This window comes from Protomyctophum bolini (genome assembly GCF_963924005.1).
Source record: "Protomyctophum bolini genome assembly, chromosome: 11".
NCBI classification, from domain to species: Eukaryota; Metazoa; Chordata; class Actinopteri; order Myctophiformes; family Myctophidae; genus Protomyctophum; species Protomyctophum bolini.
The window spans coordinates 24,454,411-24,467,688 of record NC_137872.1 but is presented as its reverse complement, the minus strand read 5'-3'; the positions used below and the strand labels follow the sequence as shown (position 1 = coordinate 24,467,688).

Genomic DNA, 13,278 nt, shown 5'->3' with positions numbered 1-13,278 from the left:
CACTCGTCGTATGTCACTGAACGGCCCTGCGTACCACCTGTTTCGAATTTGCACATAATGCAGGAGGCAGCAGCGCGACTCGTTAACAAAAACGAGTGCTTCCAAACGAACACAAAAATAATCACCTGCAGAGGATGTCTTGACAGAAAGTAGCTCATAACATCTCTACGGTGGATTTTTATGAAAAACAAGCTTGGCAGATTGAAAGAGTATAATTCAAGCTTGGACTACAGCTGCAATGTTGGTGAGTTTAACGTCGTTTAAGACAAGCCGATCGCAAACCAAATTGGATGAGTGGGGAGTCAATGGAGGGTATTGTAACTCTAGATTCATCCCATTATAAAAAAATCTAGCGTTGCAAATTGTGGCTAGGGATTTTTTTTATATTTCCTACTTTCTATGGGCAAAGGGTAACTAACTACTGAAGAAGAGATTTCTAATTAATAATTTTTATCCCACGATTTTGTAACTCATTTTTAATTGACACCCAGTGTCAATTATCTAATGCTACACTTCCTCTGGGAGAACATGCAAACTCCACACAAAAAGGAGCCCACAGCGTCCCCAGCGGGAATCGAACCCAGGTCCTTCTAGCTGTGAGGCGACAGCACTACCGACTGTGCCACCGACCACCGTGCCCCCTAAATGCTCCGTACTATTAACCCAGCATTCCAAAAACCCCTCTACTCTGTCCTAGACTCTTAGCACCAGCCGTCACCCTCTACGACCGAGAACGGCTGTTCCCAAACTTTTTAGCTCAAGACCCAAAAGAGAACCAAACTAGTGAAATTAGCAAATGTTCAAGCTTGCGTTGTGACTCGTGAGCTTATAGATCGGCTATTTTCAATACTGAATTTTTTTTCAAAATTTGAATTATGGAAGTTCTTTTTGGTATTTATTCATGAAATTATTTAGAAAAATGTCATTTTGTTTCTGACTCATGAAAATGTTTTTTAAAATGAATAAATTCATAATAAAAAACTAAATTAAAAAAATTAAGGGGATATTTACTTAATACCCATAAAAATGGACCCGGCCGCGACCCACTGTTTGGGAACCAATGGTGACTGCTGGCTGGATCATGTTTGGGAGGACACTGTTATGTTCAGTGTTGGCTAGTAACATGTAATTCGGAATACATAACATAATCGGATGGCTTAAAATAAGTAACTATAGTATAATCACAGGCCAGATTGCGTTTGGAAAAAGGTGTAATTCGATTATAGTTAACATTGTCGAGGAAGCTTGATACATTCTTTTGATTACATCTATGGTAATTTTCAACTCCTGCAGGACAGTCTGTCCCCCTTTTATCAATACAGTTCCAACTGGTATTTGACATATCTTCTGTGACTTTTTCTGTGACGTATTTTGTAATGTTCGATTTTGTAGTAATCCAAAAGTATTACATTAGATGGTCATTTGTTTTTCTAATCTGAGGGATGCCATGTAAAGAGAACTTAATTTGTATTGAGTAACTATTAGTTGTATTCAAAGTAATGATCACTGGTTATGTTTTCATCCATAACATTTCGAAACACTCAAGTGTGTTAGATCTGAACAGGTATCTGTGAAATGAGCCTCATCTCCTTGTTGCTGGTCGAGTGTGGGTGTGAAGAGTGGCCTTCAGTCTGACTGTAATGTTAACCCCTGGCTGGGTAACAAGGCCAGACGAGCTCTCAGTTACTTGTTACTGCCTGCCCGGCGTTTAGTTTTTCTAAGTGCTCTGGCATTAATGCAGAAAAGGGACGATTAGCAGGCTATAAGCAGGCACTGAGATGGTCCTAGCGGCTGGAGGTTTGTTCACATGCCACACTCCACATCCTTATCAGCTTGATCACTGCGAGCCCCCCCTGATCCCTAGAGACGGGTGCAGACCAGGGGTCCAGAGGCCCACACCCGTGAGCTCTGTTATCCCCACAGCAAGGCAGAGAGAGAGGACACTATGGCACTAATGGCAGGTCGCTGATAGTTTTCGACCCGGCTGAAGTCTTCGACCCGGCTCAGGTGCACACAGGGACCGTCACTCCTGTACTTCCCCTGTGTCAAGAGCGGAGAATTGGCGCGCTAGTGCAGTGGTGCGGAGATCTGGGATCAGGCCCACAGGAAGGAGCAGGGCGGACAGAGTAGATGGTGTGAGTTGCAGCAGGAAGTGGAGGAGCAGGGAAGGTCCAGCCCTATCCCGGGGCTTTGCAGAGAGTCAGGCTTCGTCTCCCCTGCACAATAAACCCAGCACGGCCACTCCAGGAGAATCTCAACCGCCTTGGTGCTCAGAACAGAAGACCCAATTAGTATGCTGGATTTCCTTCTAGTGGATATATATACTGCTTCCCGCAGTGTTGGGACGACGCCACGTGTCTGCTGCCTACCTCCAGCCCTGCATCATGTCTGTTCTGACCAGGCTAGCAGGGAGGCTGTTTCAGCGAGCAGGGCCCTGTCTCGGGGACACGGGCAGTGGAGATGGGAGGCATTGCCAGCTACAGGAGGAGCTAGAGGCCCGTGAAGATGGGAGGCATTGCCAGCTACAGGAGGAGCTAGAGGCCTGCTGCTGTGAGTGAGTTTTCAGCCTGGAACTGGACAAGAGCAGGGGGTGGAGCCATGGCCGAGCCCACGCTGAGACCCAATGGTTTAGCTGGTGTGACTGTGGTTGTTTGTTGGATATGCAGAGCAGACAATTCATTTTTTTCCTATTCTAGTTTGGTTTGGTGCATGACATGTCACTAGATTAATCTTGTGACTTAGGTGTGTGTGTGTGTGTGTGTGTGTGTGTGTGTGTGTGCGCAACCGTGAAAAGTTTGCATATTTGAAAAAGAGAAGGTTGCTTTTGGTGCACTGTCCATATTCACAACTTTTGGTTGAACTTGTGTTTGTGTCCAGCAGCACGTGTATATTCATTGTCACACACACGCACACACACACACACACACACACACACACACACACACACACACACACACCATTCTATTAGCCTGTTCTCTTGCCTGTTGTCTAGTTACAACACATTTCCAAGGAAGCCATTTGTTATTTGCTGTGGAAGTGTTTCAGGACGGAGTCCATTGCATGACGCTATCGGCATTTACAGTAGAGATCTGTGTAATAATAAATGTTCCCCCTGAAACGCATTGTTGATCATTGTGTGGTCAATCATTTTCCTATTCAACCTCAATGTAGCTCACTAGTCACTACTACTACTACTACTACACTTTCTTTCCAATGTCTACTGGCTGCCAAATAACTTTTAAATCCTTTTTAAATGCAGTCAGTTCCCATCAGATCAGCAGGGCTGCCAGAGGGGCCAAGGGGCCATTTGGAAAGGGGGGTGGGGGGGATTTAATTTCAGTTCATAACATAACATTGTACCAGTTTAACCACTTGTCAACCTGGTGTTTAATACATTTTTACAATAAGAGTGCTGCAGCCAAAGGCTATGGCGATTTGGGAAACCCTGAATTTGCCTACACCAGTTATCCTCCTAGTCACACAATTAAGTGGCACGCTGGCAAAGAGTAACTTTACTCTTTGTTTGGCATAGCCAGCTGATCAGAGATCCCTGCCTAGTAGCCTACTGATATACGCCTGTAGTCTAAAGTTAATGCATGGGCTAAAATGGGAAATTGAAAGTTGTTGTTCACCCCTGAATTGACATTTTTGAGTGGTGCAACTGCAACCACTCCATTGAACAGCAATGTATCCCTTTGTATGCGTGCAAGTGTGTCTGTTCAGAGTACCAACAGGGGACAAAGTGGCGCTGTTGAGCGGCACAGCTGCATGACGGGAAGCTGAGCCATTACGTGATTTCGGGTGTGACAGTATAGTACAGTAGAGGTACCCCCATGAATTCAGGCTTCGTGCAGTGAGTGATTGATTAAACTTTTTTTTGGACAGAAAACAAGTATTTCTTTTGACCCGAGGCCAGTACTAAATTCCTCCCAAATCAGTAGTTGTCACACTTAAAGTTAAAATAGTCGGTGTACAAGCTTGTAACACTAAAATATTTCCAGATTTTAATGGGTTAAATAACGGCATTGCAGAACCATTGGGGCGGCAGTGGCTCAGGGGTAGAGTGGCGGGTAGAGCATCCGGATGGGAACCACAAGGTTGCCAGTTCGATCTCGGGCTCCCCCAGAGTTGGTGTCGAAGTGTCCTTGAGCAAGACACTGAACCCCTAATTGCTCCCAATGTGCACGTCGGTGCCTTGCATGTGTTCCTCCGCCATTGCTGTATGAATGGGTGAATGTAATGTAAAGCACTTTGCTATATAATTACCATTTGTTTACTATTGTAAAGACTTTTAGCGCTGTCCTTCATGTTGGGCCGGTATCATTCAGGATTGGTTTTGAGTAGGTTGTGACGGTTCTGGTACACAATACATATTGCATTTTATTGAATGTAGAACATATCCACTACCCAGACATGTCGGTAGGGTAGAGATCTCTGATCTACAGATGAGACTACCCCGTACCCGCCTCCAATGATAAATAAGAGAGGGGTGTCCTGGAGTCCTGGACACGGCCTGGCTTGTGTAATAAGAGCTGGTTTGTATTTGTGTCGTGGTCTGGGCTTTTCCTGACTCCACTGAAAGGGATATTATGTTATTATATGCTGATCACAGCTCAATGTTGTCAGAATACAGTATGCTCCAATAATGTACTCTTAACAAGGCGAGATGACACAGTATACACTCAGTAGGTATAGTCCCAAGTATGTATGCCTTAAACATAGATTTCCCTTGGACTCTCACATCAACAAGCATTTTTAGAAATGGAGTAGAACCACTATTGTTTAACCATTTAACCATTGGTGGTCAAATTTGACTGAGGGACTGCCATTCGATTTTTTAAAATGTCATATGAAAGCAGGGAATCATTGCTTCAAATTGAAATATTGGTTCAGTTTGACCCACCAGTTTTGGAGATTATGGCTTATAGAGTAATGTCTTGCAGAAAACAGCGAGTTGAGAAAACGGGCTTGAAAGGTTCACTTCTGTGGACTCTTAACATTACACCTAGCTACATGTTTAAGTTTTAAGCATTTATTTCATATGTGCATGTCAATTTCAGACATGCTCTAGTATGTGAAGATTCTGCCTGTGCTAATAACTCAATTAAGATAAAATATAAATAAATGTCGTTTTTCTCCACTGGTGAAAAGCTGGAGGTTGCACGATGGCAGGCTCTCAGTCAAATCTGGTCACATTTTACTAACTGCCTCGGTAACGGTAAACACTGTACCATATTTGCTATTGTCCAATTCTTTGTTTACAGTACACGCACACACACTTCTGAATCAGATATGTGTGCAGTCTTTCTAGGGTTGCAATGGTTTTCAGATTAATATTGAACCATACGGTCCGCCATCCATGATTCAATACGACTTGTAAATTGAAGCTTGCGATTTTAGTACTATTATAGTATTTTTGCACACATTTCTTCTGCTGAAATTTCAGTGCATCCAACAGTATTAATATTGGCAAAAATTGCTGATCTACAAACATCCCCACACGTTTTGAGCTTGTAATGTAGATCATCTGTTTGGCAAAAAACACATCAGATTAGCATAATTATTTATTACCCTCCTCTGCATTGATGTAATGTCATCTTGACTCGCTTATAGCTTTAGTTATTTCCAACATGGGGAAATAAAAGTAAGGTTGTCGATTATTTGAATAATCATTTCATTTGTAATAGAATATAGTAATGGATTTAGATTTTGGTCACTTCTACACATCCCTACATTGTGACAGTCCCTTTGCACAGTGAAGTCAATGATACACATGACACACACACACACACACACACACAAGCTAACTCTGGTCCCTGTGATCTTGCCCCGTTTAAATCGATATATATATATGTGTGTGTATATATATATATATATATTGTGTGTGTGTGTGTGTGTGTGTGTGTGTGTGTGTGTGTGTGTGTATGCGTATGTATATATATATATATATATACTGTATGTCTGTTGACAGGAGAGAGAACAGGAGAGAGTACTCTGTGTGCAGAATAAATATTGATACAAACCAAGCGAGGGGTCCGATTGATCTGTGTGAGTGTAACGGGAGCAGTGCTGCTGTGGGAGCTGTGTTTGACCACACAACAGCGGTGGTCGGACACTGCCTTCTGCACTCTGGCACAGCAAGTGATAGTCACAGGAGGACGGGAGTAAAAATATATAAGGAAACGTTTTTTGGTGGCTAAAAAGAGCAGCCGGCCTAGCAGCGTTGGTCTCGGCACTGTGGTGGGGGGAGGTGTGGGAGGTCATGAGTCAGTCGCTGTGACCGAGAGGCTGAAGAAGAAGGTAAACGCAGGGGGAGTCTTTGCTGGTCTAATGTATGACAGAAGGAGCTCCAGGAGGCATGCAGGGAAGAGGGAGTCAGCCGCACGGTCCAGCGACCCAGGATCGTGCTTGTTGGCAGAGGAGGCTACAGCACCAGAGGTGCCCATAGTCCTTCCAGATGGTAGGTGGGAGAGTGGATACATGGGAGGCTTCAAGGTAGTTGGGCACCCCACTCTCGGTTGAACTTATCACAGAAGCCAATCTACCAAAGGGAATCCATTCTGTCTCGAGAATGTCTCTAAGCCAGGCTGTTGATGCAACAGTCAAGGCCCAAGCTAGGTTTTTATATGGGCAGACATCACCTTCTTCTGACTGGCCGTAGTTAAGTGAACAATACATGCGCTGCACTAGCTATAGCTATGCTTAAATTCCCTAGTGGAAGTGGAAATTGAGCAGCTTTCCTGGGAAATGTTTTTTTCGCCCCTGTTGGCCTGTCTGCTCTCACTATGGGAGAAACGTGGCTGTAGACATGTTTAATGTTTATGCGAACTTTGGTCTTTGCCGTTTTGGCACGCCTTCTCCCATCCTTTTGTCGAAGCTGCTGGTCTCTGGAGATTTGACAGGAAATCGCATTAGCTAGATCTGTATTAAGCTTTGGTTGAGTTGTATTTGCATCTCTTGTGTGATTCCTATTATTTTCAGAGACGTTCATTTAAAAAATTTGAATGCCATCGCTGTCTTCTGTTGTCTCCCTCAATTACAATTTAATTTGATATACATACTCCATACTAATACTCTAAAACTGGCTTCAAAGTTGATTTCTACAGCTAGCTGGCTGAATTCAGATGATGCTGTACAAGGACAGGCAATTGTATCTGCGGCGCATTCAGAAACACATTACACACTGCAGTAACCTTACACCATGACCACACACACACACCAATATTTCAGACTTTAGGACATTAGTTAGAAATAGATTTATCGCTCTGTTGACCGGCCAATGATGATTCTTGCTTTTATCTAGGGTCCGACATGAATTAAACCTTTTCCAAAATATCGTAGCTCTGAGACCTGTGCGCTCCTGATACAGAAAGCATGATGGGGTTGGTAGATGTTGACCTTGCTTGGCGTTCACCGAAAAGAGTCTTTTTGCACCACAATAAACTGATAGTGGGCCAGTGAAGTTGGGTCTTTTGCTGGTGTGCTTGTCCAGTAGTTTTCACCACTGCACCCTCCTACCATTTTTAAGTGGTGGAAATAGCAGCTCTAGCTGGTGTCAACTGGCATCCATAGCAGCAGACTGCTGCCAGCAGTAACACTAACACACACAGTATCTCTCTCTCTCTCTCACACACACACACACACACACACACACACACACACAGAGAGAGCAGGAATGAGGAAGGTGTCATTATCTACATGTTCCCACAGACTGTGATTAGCCTCATAAAGATAAGAGTAAGTGAGAAAAGTGAACTTGCATTATCATGCCACATGTGTGTATTAGAGTAAAGTAAATTCTAACCAAAGTTAGAAGTGATTTAAAGATAGTCAAACATGTGAAATTAAAAGATGGAAGATATACAAATATAAGCTCCTGACACGTAAGCATGTAGATCTGCATTTAATTTTGTATGTGTATAATGAGTACATGAGCACAATAACGCCAGGTTGATAGTTTAAAGATAAATCAGTATATCGTTCAGGCTCTAGTCAGTGCGTAAACCGCACATGCTTCTTCTGTGTATCTACAGTACTGTGTGTACATTATATGCCAGGCAAGCCATTAACTGGACTCACACCAGAATGTTTGTAGGCTTGGCTTTTTTCCCTGTGCAACAGTGCAGCCAACATTCCAGAATTGTGCATTTTGAAGGCACGCTTGCCCTGAGTTATGCTTACAGCTAGTCTTTGTCTAGCCTAGACTTAATTCTATTCTTAGGTATGTCCCACCCCCAGGACTAAGAATGTACTGACTGTAAAAAAAAAAAACCCGGCAGTGCTCTTCACTGCACTTACTTTCACGTTTCATCCATTCACACATAGCTCTATTTTATTGATTATTTATCCCTTGCACTGTCAATGGTAGCAGTTGATCGGGCTCTTAACAGCAGTGAAAATTGGACCAGACCCTGGACAGTGTGGGAAAGGCATGTTGTCATAGACACACACACACACACACACACACACACAAACACGTGCACGCCCTAAGAAAATAAGCTAATTATTTTTCTCACATAATGCTGTTGAATATGTTTTGTGGTCTTTTATGAGTATGGTAAAACATTACATGTTTTCTATTGTGTTGTGATGTGAATTTTTATATTTTGTTATATTGTATTTATTTTGTTGTGGGTCCCAGGAAGAGTAGTTGCTACTGGTGAATAAAGAATGGGTATTTTGACTAATTTAGTACTTTATTAGACAGAAATTTAAAACAAAACAGCACGAGGTACAGTCAGACAAATAAAAAGGATATTATGATGACACAAAAGTCCTGGGGGGAGGGGGAACTTGTTTCCAACTTTCCATTGTGGTTCTATGTATTCCATTCATCAACATAGCATAAATATAACACAAAACTAATATCAACAAATATAAAACACTATGTACAAAGTAGGGGCGCTCTTATCAGCATACATCTCAATCATACTCTCATTCCGGACAATCACAAGTTGCGTCCTCACTTTTGTCTTCAATATTTGTGTTACGCATTGATTGTATTTGCACGGACACTCAAAATTGTCCATTCATCGTCAATGGCTTTTCATGTTTGTATTGGGACAAAGTTTGTGTTTGCACATACACTAAAAGCTGGACATGGGAGGGGCTAGTGCCACTCAAAAAGTAAATAGTTCTATAGGTGGGTGGTATCAGGTGGTTGTTGTCGCTCCCTCTACTACTAGTATTATGGCTGTGGGTGTCACTCACTGGTGAGGTAGTTAGTCAGGTATGTATATGGGGTTTGAGGCCATTGACTATCTTGAAAACCAATCCCATTTTTAATTGCTTGTCTTGTCTTCTGTGCTCTTCTGCCCTGACCCTGAGCCATTCCAGACAGACTAGCACATGTGTTGGCATTAGGTGGGTCATAGGCTCTGCTCCAAGCCGAGAAGTAGTCAAATCTGTTTGTTTTTGGGGGGGTCTGAAGTCTGAACTTCTCTGAAGCATAGTTTTTAGTGACGACATTAGGATGTTGGAGAACCAAGAGACGCAAGCAAAATGGCATTGAATGAGGGCTCCGGCAAGTATAGGAGTATATGATCTGTACAGACAGTGCCTGGTGGTGGTAGTAATGCACTGTAATTCATTTGAATTTTGTTCTTTTACAGTGAAGGAGTTTCTTGCCAAAGCCAAAGAGGATTTCCTCAAGAAATGGGAGAATCCAGCACAGGTAAGTGACAATGTAATTTTAGGTCAAGTGCTGCTGTGTACATTATATTTAGAGGCTATGTGGGTTGTCTGTCTACATCTTAAGTATATTCCATTTAGATGTTATTGTTTTGATTTCCACCTGCTATTGTGGAGTTGTTTGTTAAGAGATAATCTTAAGAGAGTCCTAACCCCCATGTTCATTCAATTTTATTTGAGAGAGCACATGCCCCCTCTGCTGGACACGTGTGGAATATGATTTATTTTCTACAGTAGTACACATCTAATGTTGGGACATGGAAACAAATGCAGTCTAATCTACTATAAAATGCTGGATACCTATCCACAATCTTTATTGACTTGGTACACTGCTATAGGAGGAAGGGTTGTGTAAGTAAGGCACCGTGTCAAGTAAAGCATGGTTGGTGTATATTTATATACAGGTTATCTTAGGTTGCTGGCAGAGTCTGCTTCTTACCTTATTAACATGAACTTCTGTCCTCCAGCAAACGGCGGCATTGGACCACTTTGAGCGCCTCAAGACCCTAGGCACCGGTTCATTTGGTCGAGTCATGTTGGTCAAGCACAAAGAATCGGGCCAACATTTTGCCATGAAAATACTTGACAAACAGAAGGTAAACTCAGCTATGAGGAGTGGGCTACATAATGTCAATACACATGATCACCAGAATTCCATTTGTTTTTGAGGGGCGTTAACCCCCCCTATGTCCAGTTTTGAGGGTTTGTGTAAACACAAACATGAGTAAATACAAACATTGAAGACAAATTTGTGATTGGCCAGAATGAGATGATGTATGATGAACATATGATGATAAAAGTGCCCCTCACTTCATACAGGTGTGATTTTATTACTATAGAGATAGTCCAATAGTATTTCAGACATGAATAAATGTTAAACGCCTGAATTGTAACTCCCACTGTCATTTTTAGTACTACAATAACATATTATCGACACCAGATAAGACGGTTTTCATATCTCTTCACTGGCACTCGATAATCTCTACTGGTCACGGCTCACTCCACTGCTCCATGACATCACTCCCGAGCATAGTTTTCCATTTCAAATGATGCAAAACTGAACTGAACGAGTAGACAAGACAAGACAACTCCTTATCCTTCTCCTTATTTTCCAGTGTCTAGTAGTAACTCGATACCGAAAACGGAGATAAAAATATAAAAGTTTATAAAAGTTATAAAAGCCCCTAGAATATCCAAAGAATAAAAACGAATTGTGATCTACAATGTACACTAGACTAGAGTGCTCTATTGACCACAAATCAGAGACATTTGATGGACCCACAATGTGACGATGTCCATACACTTTGTTTCTTCCCCAAAGTGTAATAAAGTGCAGAATAAGTGGAATAAATACAAAGGAAACCAAAAATCTTCTTAGATTGACAACTTCTCCTCGACCACCACCAGACAGCAAACTTACAGAAAAAGCCATTTCTTTGAGCTATTTCTTTTCCCACTTTTTCATTTTATAATGTTCACACAAAGTTGGCCTAACGGCTAAATTGGGGAGAAAAATAAATAAAAACGTTGAGCTCCTGTAGTGTAATCAGGCAAAGCCAATTTGTCACCTTTGTTGCATCTGTCTTGGTTCCCCCTAGGTGGTGAAACTGAAGCAAATAGAACACACTCTGAATGAGAAACGCATCCTGCAAGCTGTCAGCTTTCCCTTCCTGGTGCGCCTGGAGCACTCTTTCAAGGTATGAATCGAGCACAATTTATGCTACATCGGCAATCTGCAAGCTCACAATGCAATGCGATGCGTTGTGTGTAGATTAGTATTTTTGTTTTTTTAATTTGAATTTTTGTTGACAAAGTAAGCTTCTGAAGCCTGTTGAAATGTGTCTTTTTGTTTCTCTACAGGACAACACTAATCTCTACATGATAATGGAGTATGTACCTGGTGGAGAGATGTTTTCACACCTAAGGAGAATCGGCAGATTCAGGTGCGTAAGAGCACGTCGGTATTCTCCGTGCACACCTTGGCATTCAACCATGGCTGACAGTAGGGGTATGCACGGATATTCGGTTACGCTGCTCTGCCTGGCATTGCATGGTTCACATGCAAACAATGCAGTGAGTGAATCTAGCTTACAAACACTGTTCAGTTTGAAAGAAACTTAGAAAGTGCAACGTTTGTGTGAGTACTTTGATGGGAAAGCGTGGCGATGGATGTGAATCACTTGGCCTAATCATAACTGTTTGCTGAAGAAAGTGGAGATCCAATACAACATGTCATATTATGGTTTAACCTTTCAGGAGAGCTGGTCAGTTAGTAGTGTGCTAGTTGATGGGGCGGCCGTGGCTCAGGGGTAGAGTGGCCAGTAGAACAGCTGGATGGGAACTGTGAGTTCCATCCCAGGCTCCCCCAGAGTTTGTGGCGAAGTGGCGACCACCTGTGTAAAAAATTTACAGATTTTGCCTTGTAGATCAAAATGTGCTCAGTTTTGGCTATTTTCTGGGTGTTGATTTAAATAAATAACATTTTCGACTATTTGAATAAACTGTTTGAAAAATGCTGTGTACACGTCAGTGTAATTAACAGTACCTGTGTCTTTGCAGTGAACCACACGCTCGCTTCTACGCGGCCCAGATCGTGCTGACCTTTGAATACCTTCACTCGCTGGATCTCATCTACAGAGACCTCAAACCAGAGAATCTGCTCATTGACCAACAGGGCTACATACAGGTATGGCACTTTGAATTTAGGTTTTCAGTCTGTCTGCTTTCTTCAAAATGTTCAGGTATTGCATTTTGGGGATACGGTGTATATATATCTGTATAATTTGCCTCTTACATACCCGTAATGCTTGGACCCACAGAATTCTGGCTCAAGTATTACCTGGAATAATTTTCTAACATGCTGCAAAAACAGTCCAATAGGGGTGTATCAAAGCAGTACCATATTCAATGTACTTATTTGTTCTCCACCCTCCACAAATGTTTTGTTTCTTTGATATACACAGTTGGACTAAAATGTTCTTGGTAAATCGAATTGGAAATATGACAAGTTGTAAAGCAGGTGCACTTCCTCTGATTGCCTACGTGGGTGCTCAGCTAGCGTGAATCTATTTTGCGTCCGAGCATAGACACGGTAACGCCCCGCCTGCCTCTGATTGGCCTACCGACACTGCCCGTCTTTACTGTCCTCTGAGACGCGAGGTTACTCTGTGGTGGGAAATAATACAAGAGAATGACAGCTTGGCACGTGCGACAGAATGCATCAACTTGTACATTTTATTTTTGTAGAAGAGGCAAACTAATATTGTTTATGCTGTTTGCTTTGATTGAATAATTGATTGAACACAAGTGTACGTTGTACTATGATTTGATTTGGGTGTGTTCTAATTGAAGTGTTAATGTTGATTATCGTGTATTAATCTAAATACTATAACTAATACTATTATACTAAAAAGATAAAGATCAAGGGAAAATAGACAGTACTTTTTACAGTACAATAATGTTTCAAGTTTACACATAATTACACAAATTACATAATAATCAACACAAACACTTTATTTAGAACACACCCAAATCAAATTATATTACGGCATACATGTTCAATCAATTATTCCATCAAAGCAAACGGCA

At 42.0% G+C, this 13,278-nt stretch overlaps 1 protein-coding gene across 1 annotated transcript in view; it reads left to right on the top strand.

The window, feature by feature from the left end:
* prkacaa (protein kinase, cAMP-dependent, catalytic, alpha-a) overlaps positions 1-13,278 on the top strand; it is a 28,377-nt gene that overhangs the window by 2,925 nt on the left and 12,174 nt on the right. The window contains exons 2-6 of the mRNA XM_080776177.1: positions 9,612-9,673; positions 10,158-10,286; positions 11,289-11,387; positions 11,551-11,633; positions 12,250-12,376. Coding sequence (XP_080632303.1) covers positions 9,612-9,673; positions 10,158-10,286; positions 11,289-11,387; positions 11,551-11,633; positions 12,250-12,376 — 500 coding nt within the window. The remainder of the gene's footprint in view (positions 1-9,611; positions 9,674-10,157; positions 10,287-11,288; positions 11,388-11,550; positions 11,634-12,249; positions 12,377-13,278) is intronic.